General features: G+C 40.9%; 2 protein-coding genes across 4 annotated transcripts in view; both read left to right on the top strand.

The window, feature by feature from the left end:
• Positions 1-628: 628 nt before the first annotated feature.
• LOC112661049 (inhibitor of growth protein 4-like) lies at positions 629-7,348 on the top strand. Its single transcript, XM_035705112.2, is given in 3 exon segments — positions 629-980; positions 982-1,552; positions 7,128-7,348. Coding segments are annotated over 3 exon segments (1,140 nt in total). The 5' UTR covers positions 629-632.
• Positions 7,349-7,422: 74 nt separating this feature from the next.
• The window catches only part of ATR (ATR serine/threonine kinase), a 91,122-nt gene continuing 81,824 nt past the window's right edge, over positions 7,423-16,720 (top strand). The window contains exons 1-4 of one of the 3 annotated variants that reach the window (XM_025448740.3): positions 7,423-7,560; positions 12,845-12,936; positions 13,531-13,680; positions 15,709-16,586. In XM_025448740.3, the coding sequence (XP_025304525.3) occupies positions 7,502-7,560; positions 12,845-12,936; positions 13,531-13,680; positions 15,709-16,586 (1,179 nt within the window). In that variant the 5' untranslated portion in view covers positions 7,423-7,501. The remainder of the gene's footprint in view (positions 7,561-12,844; positions 12,937-13,530; positions 13,681-15,708; positions 16,587-16,720) is intronic. The other 2 variants (XR_004808397.2, XM_049099904.1) reach the window with 2 other exon arrangements.

The following is a 16,720-nucleotide window of genomic DNA, read 5'->3' as shown; positions in this document are numbered from 1 at the left end:
CTCCCCAACTCATTTTATGAAGCTGAAATTATCCTGATATCAAAGCCAGGAAAAACACTACTAAAAGAAAACTACAAGGAGAATTTTTGCATCTATATTTATCAGGGATATAAGAATAAATTTAACCATGGGGGCAAATGATCTCTATACTGAAAATAATGACATTGATGAAAGAAACTGAAGTAGACACAAAGAAATGGAAAAGTATCCTGTGTTCATGGATTGGAAGAATTAATATTGTTAAACGTCAATACTACCAAAAGCCATTTATAGATTCAATGCAACCTCTATGAAGATTCCAGTCGTATTTTTTATTGAAGTATACAAACAAATAAAAAAACACTCCTGGAGTGCCTGGGTGGCTCAGTCGGTTGGGCGTGTGCCTTTGATGTGGGTCGGGATCCTGGGGTCCTGGGATTGAGCCCCGCATCAGGCTCCCTGCTCACTGAGGAGTCTGCTTATCCCTCTCCCTCTGCCCTTCCCCATCATTCATGCTCTCTCTCTCTCAAATAAATAAATAAAATCTTAAAAAAAAAAAAAACTCCTAAAATTCCTATGGAACCACCGAAGACTCTGGATAATCAAAAAATCATGAGAATCAAGAACAGATCAGGAGGTTTTCTTGCTTCCAGATGGCTGCGGGGATGTATTTGGAACATTATCTGGACAGTATCGAAAACCTTCCCTTCGAACTGCATAGAAACTTTCAGCTCGTGAGGCACCTGGACCAAAGAGCAGAGGGCCGGAAGGCTGAAATTGACAAGTTGGCCACTAAGTATATGAGTAGCAACCGCAGCCGGAGCTCCGAGGAAAAATTGGCTCTTCTCAAACAGATCCAAGAAGCCTATGGCAAATGCAAGGAATTTGGTGACGACAAGGTGCAGCTTGCCATGCAGACCTATGAGATGGTGGATAAACACACTTGGCGACTGGACACAGACCTGGCCCATTTTGAGGCTGATTTAAAGGAGAAGCAGATTGATTGAATCAAGTGACTATGACAGCTCGTCTAGCAAAGGCAAAAAGAAAGGCGGGACTCAAAAGGAGAAGAAAGCTGCCCGTGCTCGTTCCAAAGGGAAAAACTCAGATGAAGAAGCTCCCAAAGCCACCCAAAAGAAGTTAAAGCTTGTGCGCACAAGCCCTGAGTGTGGGATGCCCTCAGTCACCTTTGGCAGTGTCCACCCCTCGGATGTGTTGGATATGCCTGTGGATCCCAACGAACCCACCTATTGCCTTTGTCACCAGGTCTCCTATGGAAAGATGATTGGCTGTGACAACCCTGATTGTTCCATTGAGTGGTTCCACTTTGCCTGCGTGGGGCTGACAACCAAGCCTTGGGGGAAGTGGTTCTGCCCTCGCTGCTCCCAGGGCAAGAAAAAATCGAGAGGGGCCTTGGATTCCCACGATTTCTTCCACATCCCTGGACCTGGGCTAGTGGGGAGAGGAGAGCCTGTGCTGGGGCCCCGGGACTTGGAGAGGGTGGATGGTGCAACTGCTGTCATCTCTTCTCCTCCCCTCCTCCTGCTCCTGGTGCTGAGGCTGTACCCCAACCGTAGGAGGGAGGGATGCTGCAGCTGCTAACTGGCTGTGCTCTCATTCAGCCTGCCTCCCCTCAGAGGGAAGCGGTCTTGCCCACTGTCCTTTTGCCTCCATGCTGAGGTTGGTGCTGTATTTCCAAGGGATGGTCCTCTTCACCTCCCCGCCCCGTTCTGTATTAAGGACTAGGGCAGTAGCATGGGGGTACTCCCCAGCCCTCCTGACTCTCTCCCCCTGTGTTGGGGGGTGGATACGGTGTGATAAACTTGCTATGTTCTCTTCCCACTTTGTCCCCAGTAGGGGCTCTCCCACAGCATCCCAGGATCCCGACCCAGATCAAAGGCACACTCCCAACCGACTGAGCCACCCAGGCACTCCAGGAGTGTTTTTTTATTTGTTTGTATACTTCAATAAATTGAAGGGCACCCCTTCCTCTGTGCCAAGGGGATTCATCCTGGCTTCGTGAATGGGAGAGGGGAATGCACAGAACTCACGTGTAAAGGAATTTGAGTAGGTGAATAAAAACTATACGTATACATGCTGGAAAAAAAAAAAGAACAAATCAGGAGGTATCACTTTCTGATTTCAAGCTATAACTAAAGCTATAGTCATCCAGACAGAATGGTTCTGGCATGAAAACATACAAATAGATCAATGGAACCGAATCAAGAGCCCAGAAACAAATCTGAGCATATATGGTCAACTAATATTCAACAAGGGAACCAAGACTACTCAATGGAGACAAGATAGTCTCTTCAATAAATGATGCTGGGACAATTGGCTATTCACATGTAAAAGAATGAAACTGGACCCATATCTTATACCACTTATAAAAATTAACTTGAAATGGATTAAAGATTTAAATGTAAAACCTGAAACTACAAAAATTCTAGAAGGAAACATAGAAACAAAGCCCCTTAACATGAGTCATGGTGATGATGTTTGGATATGACATCTAGAGCACAAGCAGCAAAACAGAAAATAAACAAGTAGGACTAAATCAACTAAAAAGCTTTTGCACAGAAAAACATCAACAAAGTGAAAAGACAATCTGCAAATTGGGAAAACATATTTGCAAACCATATACCTGATAAGAGGTTGACACAGAAAGAGCTCATCCAACTCAATAACAAGAAAATTACCCAATTAAAAATTGGGTAAAGAATCTGAATAAACATTTCTCCAAAGAAGATATATGAAAGGCCAACTGGTATCTGACAAGATGCTCAACATCACTAGTCATTAGGGAAATGCAAATTAAAACCACAGTGAGATATCACTTCACTCCTATTAGAATGGCCATTATCAAACAGACGAAAGATAATAAACACTGGCATGGAAATGGAGAAAAGAGAAGCTTTGTGCACTGTTGGTGTGATTGCAAATTGGTATAGATACTATGGAAAAGACAATGAAGGAGCCTCAACAAATTAAAAATAGAGCTACCTTATGATTCAGCAATTCCACTTCTGGAAATACATCCTAAGTTTATGAAAATGCCAATGTGGAAAGATAACTGCACTCCTATGTTCATAGCGGCCTTTTTTATGATAGATAAGATATGGAAACAATCTAAGTATCCATCAATGGATGAATGAATAAAGAAATTGTGATATAGATATAGAAATAATGGAATATTATTTAACCACAAAAAGAGGAAATCCTACCATTTCTGACAACATGGATAGATCTGAAGGCATTATACTAAATGAAATAAGGACAAAGAAAGATAAATGCTGTATGATCTCACGTGGAATTTAAAACAAACAAACAAAATCCCACCAAATTCATAGAACAAAGGATCAGGTTTGTGGTTATCAGAGGTAGGAGATAGTAGGTGGGGAATTGGAGCAATGTGGCCAAAGGTACAAACTTCCAGTTACAAGATACATAAGTACCTGGGATATAATGTACAACATGCTGACTATAGCTAATAGTACTGTATGATGTATAGGAAAGTTAAAGAGAGTAAATCCTAAGAGTTCTCATTACAAAGAGAAAATCTTTTTTTATTCTTCTTTCTTTTCTTTTTATTGTCTCTATATAAGAATACGGATGTTAGCTGAACTCATTGTGGTAATCATTTTATAATATATGTAAATAGGGCAGCCCGGGGGGCTCAGTGGTTTAGCGCTGCCTTCAGCCCAGGTTGTGATCCTGGAGACCTGGGATCGAGTCCCACATTGGGCTCCCTTCGTGGAGCCTGCTTCTCCCTCTGCCTGTGTCTCTGCCTCTCTCTGTGTCTCTCATGAATAAATAAATAAAACCTTAAAAATATATTTATGCAAATAAAACCATCATGCTATATGCCTTAACCTCACAGAGTAACATGTAAGTTATTCCTCAATAAAACTAGGAAAGATGAAAATTAAAAAGTATTTAAAATGCAAATTTTTGAGGATAATATACCAGGGAATTGTATATTGAAGTCCATTCCAGTATAGAAAGGAGCTTGTAAAATTGTTTATATTTCATTTCCTTAAGAATTCTATTTTAGTGTATATTTATCATGTGAATTATATAGTAAAATCCTAGCATAATACCATAAATGGAGTAAAAAAAAAAATCCAATGCATTATGATGGAACTTGCAGAGCTGGACAGCCAGGAATTTGGGCATCTGAGAACTAAGTCCATTTTGCTCTTATTTGGGTTGTGGTGCCACCTGGTGGTCATTTCCCCTCCTAGTTTAAACATCAGTGAGGACAATTCTATGCTCATGCTGGCTGAAACTTCCAAGACATTGGCTGGAGCTCACGTATCAACTTGAATGAGACCCTGCCTGGGCTTAGAAAATACCAAGGTCTCAAAAGGACACCAGGACCCACGTACTTGAAGCTCTCTGCTTCCTGCCTCACTCCCTCCTTCCCCACATTCCACTCTCCCTAATGATAAAAGGGGAGTGAGAGGAATACAGATACCAGTCAACAGTTGTATTTTGTCCAAATTTACATTATGAGTTTTATTTATACTACAAAATAGTGCTAGGTATATGTGGTTAATAAATATGTACACATTAGGATGCAAAATTTCAATGATACTGTTGAACGAATAAAAAGGTTGGGAGGCTCCAGTGCAGATAATTGACTGGAAGGAAAAGCTAAAGTAAGTGAGGTAAACTAGAATGTTGTGGGAATAATTGTGATGGTCTGAAACTAGAATGGTGGTGATGGGATTTGGAGGGAAGTAGATGGGTTTGCTTATTTCAGAGGCAGAATTGAATCCTTATCTTGAAGAGATATAAACTAAAGTATTTATAGATAAATTGATTTGATGCTGGAGATTTTCTTTAAAATAATCCCACTAGGGAGAAGGCAAATGGGAAGGGTGGTTATAGATGCAGCAAAAACTGGCCATATGCAACAATTGTTGAAGTTGGGTGATAGCCACAAGGTGGTTCCTTATTCCAGTCCCTCTACATTTTTGTATATTTGAAACTTTACATAATACAAAGTTGTGGGTTTTTTTTAAGATTTTTTATTTTATTTAATCATGAGAGACACACACAGAGAGAGAGGCACAGGCACAGGCAGAGGGAGAAGCAGGCTCCATGCAGGGAGCCTGATGTGGGACTCGATTCTGGGTCTCCAGGATCAGGCCCTGGGCTGAAGGCAGCGCTAACCCGCTGAGCCACCGGGCCTGCCCCATAATACAAAGTTTAATAAAAATAAAGTACCTGGGAAAAATTCCAGGTAAAAATTTCAGTAAAAATTAGACATGTGAAATAAATATAAAGCCCAGAGAGAGATCTGAGCAGAAGCAAAGAATTTGGGAGTAATAAGCTGTTGGAAAGTTTACTGAAGCCTGAAGTCACCTAGGAATAAAAAGAAGAGAAAGGAAGCCAAGTTAGAATCCTAAGGAATAACAGCAGTTAAGAGAATGGCAAAGAAAGTGTTGTTAACAAGAGAGTAACATAGGCCAAAGGAAGAAAATATCCTCACTGCTAAATGCTGCTGAGTGGTCACAAAAGGACTGATCAGTATCTTTTGACTTTAGCCATATATGCATATGAAAGTCGTTGGTGACTTTGATGAGAAGCACTTGAGAGGGGGTGGTGGGTAGGGCAGAGATAATAGTTTATGTAGATTTAGGACTTGAGTGGGAGGTGAGGAAATAGAATCAGCCTATATGATAAACTCAGAAAGTTTAATGGGGGGAGAGAAATAATGGGTACCTTGAGGGAGGATGTCTGGTTGGAATAATTGTTCATTTATTGATATACTGCTAAAGAAGTTTGATTTCTTAAAATAATCTGCTACCTTCCTTTTGTTCTGACCTGCACCCTCCCGCCAGATCTGAGTGTGGCTTTGACTGTCACTTTATATCAAATCTTCCAGTGCCTCTTCAGTGCTTACTGAGGTTTGTACAAGGGTCTCAGCGGGACTACTCGAAATGCTCCCTAATATCACCTGAACTGGACCACTAGTCTCTCCCTCCATATGCTTTTTGTTCATACTGCTGCCTCTAATTAGAAATATATTCCTCTTCTCCAATCTTTGTCTTTTCATATCCTCATCCTTCACCATCCCATCTCATTCTCATCCCATCCATCTCCAGGAGAATGTGGTGCCTCATTCTCCTGGAGCCCCTTCCTCATCCACCTCCTCTCCACACAGTATATTTAATCTCTTCCTCTTATATTTTTCCAATGCATGTTTATCTCTCTCATGGCATTCATCAGATTCTGCTTTGCTTTTCAATTTCTGAATTCCTATGATGTCCTTCTATATCCAGTTTGCACACTACTTGAGACTTCATCATCCTCATCTTTGTGTCACAGAAGTACCCCCCCAAAAAAATCTTGCATAAAAATAACTTTTTGAATAAAATTGGATTGCCAAAGCTCTATTGTTTCCAATGTTTCTAATGTATACTGCCTTTCAGAATTCCAGTGTTATTTTAGTTTTTGCCTTCCACATAACATTGTAGTTTTTATAATCTTTCTTCCTATCATCTAAAAATACCTAACATCTGTTGCTTTTTCGTTGGTCGACTTTTTCATATGTGCAATCTAATCTAAGCTTTAAAAAAGCTGGCACCTGGGTGGCACAGCTGTTTGGGCGTGGGACTCTTGGATTTGGCTCAGGTCGGGTCTCCAGGATCAGGCCCTGGGCTGAAGGCGGCGCTAAACTGCTGAGACACCCGGGCATCCCCGAAATCCCTTCTTAAATTTTTTTTTTTTTAAGATTTTATTTACTTATTCATGAAAGACACAGTGAGAGAGAGAGAGGGGCAGAGACACAGGCAGAGGGAGAAGCAGGCTCCAAGCAGGGACCCTGATGCAGGACTCGATCCCGGGTCTCCAGGATCACGCCCTGGGCTGAAGGCGTCGCTAAACCGCTGCGCCACCCAGGGGATCCCCGAAACCCCTTCTTAAATATTAAAAGTCGGGAATAGCCTCAAGAAAGTCTGACTTCACGTGGGAAAAACACCCTGCCGAAACAGGAAGGACAGGGGGGAGCCCCGTATCCCGCTAAAAGGACGCGCGGCGAGGGGTGGGGGGGCCCGGGATCGAGTCACGCCTTCCACCCGCCGGAGGGTCTCAATTCTCCCTTTCGTGATGCGAGGGAGGCCGGTCTGTTTCTTTTCCAGAACCCGGGGGAGGTCTCGCCTCGCCGAGCCTCCTAGGACGGGGGCAGCCCGGGGTGCCGGCGAACACCCCCAACTCGCCGCGAACCACGCCCCCAGCGGGAGCCGCGCTGGGAACGTGCCCCCTGCGCGCTCCGCCTCCTTGGCCCCGCCCCCTTGCCGGCCCCCCGGCCTCCCCCGGGTCCTACGCGGAAGAAGAATTCCGGCCCGCAGAGCGTGACTGACCGCGGCTTCCGGGAGGAGTTTTGGGCCTGGCGAGACACCGTCGGGCGCCGCGCCTGGCCCCTTCCCCCCCCCCCCCCCCGCCGCCCCGAGGTAGCTGTGGAGACGCCGGGAGGCAGCGGCCGCGCGGTTGACGAGGGCCGCGCATCCTCAGCATGGGCGACCACGGCCTGGAGCTGGCGTCTATGATCCCCGCTCTGCGGGAGTTGGGCAGGTAGGGCCAGGCCCGGCCGCTCCGGGTGCCGCGTCTCCTCCGCCCGGCCCGGCCCGGCCGGCCTCTCACGTGCGCTCCCTCCCCAGCCGCGCGCGTGCCGGCTCCGAAACCTTCAACCCCGGCCCCGGGCGGTGTGTCTCGCCAATGGCTTGAGCACGTCTCCCCCCGAGACGGGGTTAAAAATACGCGGGCGTCGCCGCAGACGTTGGGGAAGCAGGTCTAGGGCCCGAGAGGGGCTGTTCGCCGAGCCCTCTGTACCTCAGCGGCGCCCGGGAGCCTTGCCCCCCCGCCCCTTCTGACCGCTCGCTTCCTGCAGACCTCTTTCCTTAGGTGAGGGACTCGACCCAGGAACTTGCCCCATTTTCTACTCCTTGTGATCGCTCGTGGAGGAATTGGGTTCTTAGCTTTACGTGTTGACCCAAACTGCCCCTCTTTGACAAGAAAAGAATCACTGGTTCGTGTGGTGTGGAAGGAAGGCCAATTGCTAGAAAAGGCAGTTTGGTCTTCTTCAAAATGAAAGCATAGGCCGTCCTGAAGATGGGCCCCGTTTCCTGTTGGTCATCCAGCGCCCAGTCCGTTTATTTTAGTCAGAAATCCCAGGGATCTGCCACGACGTCCCCAAAATGTAAATGTGCACAAGATGTTGCCAGAGTTTAAAAATAATTCAATACTGTTTCATTTGCAAAAGCCCGCCTTCTGTAAACGGAACAGTAAAATCACGTAAACCACCGTCCCACCTGAAGAGAGGGGAAGGCTGTTGCTGGCTGGCTGCCATCCCCCCTTCAGCACACTGGCAACTTTCCCTCAACCAGGCCTAAAGGAGGGAGGGTTTTTATTTTGCTTGCCTTTTTTTTTTTTTTTTTTTTTTTGAGTTTTAACCCATTGCGAAGAAGAAATAAGTGGGTTTGTACCACTAGTGCAGTTGACCTATCAGTTGGAGTAATTGCTTTTTGAAAACTTAGCACACAAAGTCAGAGCTAACAGAAAATCTGTGGGGTATTTAATTCCTTTCTTTTTGGGGTGCAGATGTATTCATCTCCACTTGTTGGCCATACAAGAATATTTAGTCTTCTTCGATCACATAAATAAGAGGGTAAATGAAGAAACCACTCTTGTCTTTACCGAATCATCCTGTTTTTTTTTTTTTTTTTTTTTTTTTCCCCGCTTTGCATGAATGTTGCAAGCCTACTTTGTGTTAACATTTTATAAACTAACATGAATACAAGCGCTCGTTTTAGGACATTGAAGTACAGATTTCATTTTTGAGGCTCAATGTGAAGCTCAATATTTTTTTTTTTCCTATCTTGTTTTCATGTAGAATTAACTAATACCTTTCTACCCTCTTTTTTTTTTTTCCATAATGAGAGTTGTTAATAAAAATAATAGTATCTTGGATTTATTTATAGTCTCTTACATCACCGGAGCTTACGTTACTTTTCTTTAACAGTCGTGAGTTTCTCATTTTAATTGCTTCATTCCTGCCTATTCAGTCTCACAGTATCTCCATGATGTAGAATAGAGTACATATTATCACTATTCAGTAAGAAACTGAGTCACAGGAATTGAAGAACCAAAGTCAGAGGTAGCCATTATCAGAGTTGGGTTCCAGATTCATGCAATCAAAGCCTTTTCTCCACCCCCATCTTTTTTTCTCATTAATTGACTGGCAATTCAATTTCTGAAAAAAGTGAGATGTTAACTGTTCTAATGTGTGGGCGGCTCTGTCTCAGAGATGAATTTTGCTTCTGTTTTTTGCTATGAGCACTCTTTTCTCTGCCTAGTCTTTCAGGGTGATCCCATCCACTGTCTTTAACTACCATCTGCCATTTAATGACTGCAAATATGTTTCTCCAAACCATATCCATTTCCTATAGAATATTTTTTTTTTGAAGATTTTATTTGTTCATGAGAGACACAAAGAGAGAAAGAGGCAGAGACACAGGCAGAGGGAGAAGCAGGCTCCATGCAGGGAGCCAGATGAGGGACTTGTTCCCAGGACTCCAGGATCATGCCCTGGGCCGAAGGCAGGTGCTAAACCGCTGAACCACCCAGGTGTCCTCCTATAGGATATTTATACAACTGTATACTGGCAGTTTTAGCTGGGTGTCCTATATGCCATTAAGACAACATAGCTGGGCACCTGGGTGGCTTAGTTGGTTAAGTGTAAGACTCAACATAGTCAATACAATTTCTTCACGTATCCTAACCTCCCTTTTTTTTTTTCCCTCTCATTCACTGAGGTAGGGACATCTCAGTAAGTGATACCATGGTCACTCTTTTTTCCAAACCAGAAATGTAGGAATCATTCTTGATTCCCCATGTGACTTTGCTACATCCTTTGTCCTCTTTTCATCTTTACTCTCTTCCTAAGTAACTTCATGTAGTCCCATGGCTTTAAATATCACTTATATTCTGATAACTCCCAAATATTTATCTACCCAGAGATATTAGGTTGCTTACTGTTGAACATCTGTACCTGAAATGAAAATTTACATCATTACATCTTGATTTATGTTCTTAAACTTGGTTCCTGCCCCAGGTTATTGTAAATGTGCCAACCAAAAACCCAGGAATTTTTATTTTATTTTATTTTATTTATTTATTCACGACACAGAGACAGACAGACACAGGCAGAGGCAGAAGCAGACTCCGTGCAGGGAGCCTGATGGGGGACTCTGATCCCGGACTCTGATCCCCTGTCTTCAGGATCACACCCGGGGCTGAAGGTGGCGCTAAACCGCTAGCCGGAATTCTTGATTCTTTCTCTTATACCCAAAAAATCTTATCAGCAAGTCCTGACAATCCTACCTTTAAAATACACTTGTCACTGCCGCTATTCTTGTCATTTCTTATCTAGACTATTACTGTAACCTCTCAGCTTATCTCTCCATTTCCATGTTACCCACTCACTCAGTGGATTTCTCACTCAGCAACCAAAATGATTTTAACAACTATAAATTATAGATTATATAGCATTACTCCTCTGTTTAAAACCTTCTTAGTTTTCCAGCACACTTAGGTTAAAATCCAGACTTCTTCCCAAGACCCCTACGGTCCTACATAATCTTGCCTCTGCCTGCCTCTGACCTCATGGCCATATATCCTTCCCTTACTCTGTTCCACTGGCATTGACCTTATTTTTTGTATGCCCCAAGGTCATTCCTACTCTCAGTGCTTTGCTTTTTGCTGTTTCTTCTCTGAACAGACCAGTTTCATTCAGATCTCATTTTGGAGAGGCCTTCTCTGGGCTTTCTGTTTAAAATTAGTTTGTGACCACAAGGTATTTTCGGATAATGATAGTTGCTATTAAAATATTAAATGGGGCAATGGGTAGGAGATGAAAGTCTAGGGAGCATTAACATTAGCCACTAGAGGGGATTTGAATGGTGAGAAGAAGCCAGTCATGTGAACTGGGAGAAGTATCTGAGATTGAATGGGAAGTTTAAAAGTCTCCAGGTGGAAATGAGCTTACTTTTTAAAGAATAGGAAGGACGAAACAAAGGAAGCAAAAAAGGGACTGGTGTGAGTTAAGGGTGGAAGAGTAACCATGGGCCAGATCCTTTAGTATCTTATAGGCCAAAATAAGGAAAATTTAAGTGCAATGGGAAACCTTTGGAATGGTTTCAGGAAAATAACAATTTAATTCAGGTTTTAAAAAGTTTACCTTTCACTCTCCTAATTGCAACATTTCAGTGTCTCATTGCTGTCAGTACAAAATCGAAACTCTTTAGTTGCTTCTTTGAGCTTTGATACAGTTTTTCTTCAGCTTCATCTGCAATTACTCCCTCCCCCTTTTTTTATTTTTATTTCTTTTATTTATGATAGTCATACAGAGAGAGAGAGAGAGAGAGAGAGAGGCAGAGACACAGGCAGAGGGAGAAGCAGGCTCCATGCACCGAGAGCCCGACATGGGATTCGATCCCGGGTCTCCAGGATCGCGCCCTGGGCCAAAGGCAGGCGCTAAACCGCTGCGCCACCCAGGGATCCCCCTATATCTCCTCTTAATATTTATTTTTCTTGATTGGTCCTAATAGTCAATATATGTACTTTTCTCTAATATATTTTTTAAAGATTTTATTTATTCATGAGAGACACACACATGAGAGAAAGAGAAGCAGAGACACACGCAGAGGGAGAAGCCGGTTCCATGCAGGGAGCCTGATGTGGGACTTGATCCTGGGACTCCAGGGTCACGTCCTGAGCCAAAGGCAGATGCCAGTCGCTGAACCAATTTTCTCTAATATTTTACTAAAGTCTCATTGTGGAAAATTTCAGAAATCCAAAAGAAGGGAAAATGGTATATCAGTTGCTCATTTTAGCCCAATGATTATCAATTCATTGCTCTCTTCCTCTCAACTCAGATTATTTTGAAGTAAATTCCAGAAATCATTTTATCTATAAATATTGGTATTTAAAAATAAATAAATAAATAAATATTAGTATTTATCTGTAAAGGATAAAGACTATTTAAACATACCATAATACCATTATCACACCTAAAAATGATTTCTTAATAACATCATATCTAGCCTGTGTTTAAATGGTCCCAGTTGTCATATACAGTTTGCTAAAAGTTTTATTTTTGTATTCTTGTTTTAGGGTTTTTTTTTTAACCAGAATCAAACATAGACTCATAAATTGTAATTGACTAATATGGCTTTTAAGTCTTCATTATAAGTTTCTCCTCTTTTTTTTTTCCCCTTGGACTTCATTTGTTGAAGGAATTGTATTCAGTAGATTTTCCAGAAGTCTGGATCAATACTGCTTAATAGAAATAAAATGCAAGCCACATGTATAATTAAAAATTATCTAGTAGCCACAAGACAAAAAGTAAAAAGGAAATAAGTGAAGGTAATTTTTCATAATATATTTTACATAACTCAGATACTGTCATTTCTACATGTAGTTAATAGAAGATTATTAAAGAGATATACATTTTCTGGTACGAAATATTCAAAACCCAATGTGTATATTCTACCTAAAGCACATCTCAACTGGACTAGCCATATTTTAAATGCTTAATAGCTACATAAATAATGACTACTATATTAGTCAGGGCAAGTCTAGATTTTGCATATTGAATGCTGTGGTTTCATTGAGCATATTTTTTTCCTTCTAAATCAGTAACATGTATTTAGGTTTTTTCTTTCATTTTTAAACAGTAGGATACAACAAGTGTCAACATTAAAACTAAACACATTTGATAAATTCAAATTTAGGGAATTTTTTACAAATGATATTGTCGATCTCCTTAAGGTTTAAAAACTTTTTATTTGTATTTTAGTGCCAGTCCAGAAGAATATAATACAGTTGTACAGAAGCCAAGACAAATTTTATGTCAGTTCATTGACCGAATACTTACAGATGTAAATGTTGGTAAGAAACAGTTATTTCTTATATAGATTTTATGAGTTAAATCGCTGTCTTTTCCATATGTAAAACATTACGCTAGCATTTCTCTCCATGTAGTTTTAAATTTTTTTTTTTTTTATAAATTTATTTTTTATGATAGTCACAGAGAGAGAGAGAGGCAGAGACACAGGCAGAGGGAGAAGCAGGCTCCATGCACCAGGAGCCCGACGTGGGATTCGATCCCGGGTCTCCAGGATTGCGCCCTGGGCCAAAGACAGGCGCCAAACCCCTGTGCCACCCAGGGATCCCTTTAAATTTAGAGTTAGTATTTATGATAGTTACTATTCAGGTAAGGTAAAGGTTTTTTTCCCCTCAGATTCTAGTACAGTGCCAGGCGTATCATAGGTCTTTAATCTATATTTGATAAATGAGTATATAATAGATGAATGTACATGATTATTAAACATTTAAAATTAGAAAGATAGGATTGTAGAGTTTAGTCCCATTATCATGAGCACTGTCTTGGACACAGTTCTGGTCACCAAAATCTAGTTTTTTAACAAAAAGACTGCCGTTTAATTTGTCATGACTCTAAAATGAATCTTTTTTTTGTTTTAGTTGCTCTAGAACTTGTAAAGAAAACTGACTCTCAGCCAACCTCTGTGATGTTGCTTGATTTCATCCAACATATAATGAAGTCCTCCCCACTTATGTTTGTAAATGTGAATGGAAGTCAAGGGCAAAATGAGGCCAAAGGCAGTTGTATTGGTAAGTCCTGTTATTTGTGCATTCATTTGCAATTGGTTGTATGAAATCTGCCCTCTTCTGCTCTTCTGAAATATACATACATACATATGTATTTATACATAATTTGGTCAAATTTGCTATAAATTTAAGGGAGCAAAAGGGTAATGGTTAGTTTTATTTTATGCATCCTAATTGTTTTCTTTTGTTAAGAATGGAGCAGAAATAATCATACTTGTTTATTTGCCATTGAACACTTAAGTAGTTTTCTTTTTTCTGTTTTTGATAATTTCTTTCTTCTAGATCAGGCATTAGCAATCTGTGGCCTATAAGCTGGCTGCCTGTTTTTGTAAACAAAGTTTTATTGGAAAATCCATGCTTTTACTCATTGTATTTTTGTCTATAACTAGTAGAAAGGCAACATTGAATAGTTGACACGGGGCCATATGGCCCTCACGCCTAAAATATTTCCTGTCTAGCCCTTTAAGAACAATTTTGCTGAGTCCTAGATGTTGAAGCTTTTTTCTAGGTTTAACCTTATTTTCCCTATTACTTTTGTCCCTTTATTGGTCTTCTTGTAAAGAGATGTAAAGCAAATATCTTTTTTTTTTCTGGTACAATGCATAGGGCATTTAAAATTTTTTTACTTGAATTTCAGTACCCAACTTTGATAGCATGTCCTCCAAAAAGTTTTTTTCTGACCGGTACTCCTGACTGCTTGCCCTAGCTCTGGCTTACTTGCTCCCTCTTTATGCTCTGTTAGTACAGATATTCTGCATTTCTTCTATCACAGTGATTACTAAGCTGGATTATAAATAACTCTTTGTCTATATTCTTTGCCACATTATTTTATTTTATTTTTAAAAATATTTTATTTATTCATGAGAGACACACAGAGAGAGGCAGAGACATGGGCAGAGGGAGAAGCAGGCTCCCTGTCAGGAGCTAGATAGGGGACTCGATGCTGGAACCCCACGATCACACCCCTGAGCCAAAGCCAGTTGCCCATCTGCTGAGCCACCCAGGTGTCCCTATTTTATTTTATTTTTAAGATTTTTTATATTCATTTGAGAGAGAGAGTGAGAGCATGGGCAGGGTGAAGGATCAGAGGGAGAGGGAGAAGCAGACCCCTCTCTGAGGAGGGAGCCTAATGCCAGCTGATCCCAGGACCCTGGGTCATGACCTGAGCCAAAGCAGACACTTAACTGACTGAGCCACCCAGGCACACCTTTGCCACCTTTTCTTTTTTTTTTTTTTTAAACATAATTTTCTTTTCTTTTTTTTTTAAGATTTTATGTATTTATTCATAGAGACACAGAGAGAGAGAGAGGCAGAGATAAGGCAGAGGGAGAAGCAGGCTCCGCAGAGAGCCTGACGTGGGACTCGATCCAGGGTCTCCAGGATCACGCCCTGGGCTGCAGGTGGCGCTAAACCACTGCGCCACCAGGGCTGCCCACCTTTTCTTTTTTTGAACAACAGATCATGACCCATTAGTAGGTTATAAAGATAAAATATAATAGACTAGGAAATATTATATTACATTGCATGTGATAAATACTTTCTCATGAAACTTTTGTTTCATGTATTTAAATAAAATAAATATGCATATGTAGACTGAGTCATGGCATAAAATGTATCTCTTAAGTTTGAGAAACTGTATTACAGGATTCTTGAGTACTATGACTATTTTGTTTTTGTACACCTGGGACAGAGTTGACAATAAATGTTTGTTGAAGAAGTGATAATAGAACCATTTGTTGAACTTCAAGCACGATGCTGAGAATTTCAGCTTATTTGATCCTCATGGTAACCCTCATTATTCCCTTCTCATAGATGAACTTACCAAGGTTCAGAGAAATGAAAAGTTCATACAACTTCTAAAAGCTAGGACTTTGACTCCAAAATTGGTATTCTGAACTACCATGTTTCCATTGTGTAGGGATTGTTTTAGATTTTGTTAGTGTTATACTTTAAAAATGACTCATCAAGGATTTAGCAAATTAATTAGCATTTCTGATGTACTTATTTATATTTTTTTTGTTTATTTCCAAGAATTCAGTAATTGGATCATAACGAGACTTCTGCGGATTGCAGCAACTCCATCCTGTCACTTGTTACACAAGAAAATCTGTGAAGTTATCTGCTCATTATTATTTCTTTTTAAAAGCAAGAGCCCTGCAATTTTTGGAGTACTGACAAAGGAATTACTCTATCTTTGTGAAGATGTGATTTGCCTCCACAGAAAAAATGCAGTGGGACACTTTGTGGAATGGCCAGTGGTAGTTAGCCGATTTTTAAGTCAATTAGATGAACACATGGAATACTTACAGCCAGCTCCTTTGCAATTCATGAACATGCAAAATTTAGAATTTATTGAAGTCACTTTATTAACAGTTCTTATTCGTATTATTGCAATTGTGTTTTTTAGAAGGCAAGAACTCTTACTTTGGCGGATCGGTTGTGTTCTGCTAGAATATGGTAGTTCAAAAACTAAATCCTTAGCAATTAGCCTTTTAACTGAACTCTTTGAGCTTGGAGGATTACCAGCACAACCAGCCAGCACTTTCTTCAGCTCATTTTTGGGATTATTAAAACATCTTGTAGAAATGGATGCTGACCAGTTGAAACTCTATGAAGAACCATTATCAAAGCTGATAAAAACACTATTCCCCTTTGAAGCAGAAGCTTATAGAAATATTGAGCCTGTCTATTTAAATATGCTGTTGGAAAACCTCTGTGTCATGTTTGAAGATGGTGTGCTTATGCGGCTTAAGTCTGATTTGCTAAAAGCAGCTTTGTGCCACTTACTGCAGTATTTCCTTAAATATGTGCCAGCTGGGTATGAATCTGCTTTACAAGTCAGGAAGGTTTATGTGAGAAACATTTGTAAAGTTCTTGTGGATGTGCTTGGATTTCAGGTGGATGCAGAGGTAAGTCATTTTTAAGGTTACTTGATTAGTATGTATTTTGTTTGTAATATAAATGTATGCATATATGTAAGATGTAATAATGAGAAAATAGAATATCTTTAATAATAACATTCAAGATGGAATGTTTTTTTTTT

Source organism: Canis lupus, chromosome 23 (genome assembly GCF_003254725.2).
Source record: "Canis lupus dingo isolate Sandy chromosome 23, ASM325472v2, whole genome shotgun sequence".
Lineage (NCBI taxonomy): Eukaryota > Metazoa > Chordata > Mammalia > Carnivora > Canidae > Canis > Canis lupus.
The sequence above is the reverse complement of the archived record's forward strand: the minus strand, read 5'-3'. Positions and strand labels throughout refer to the sequence as shown.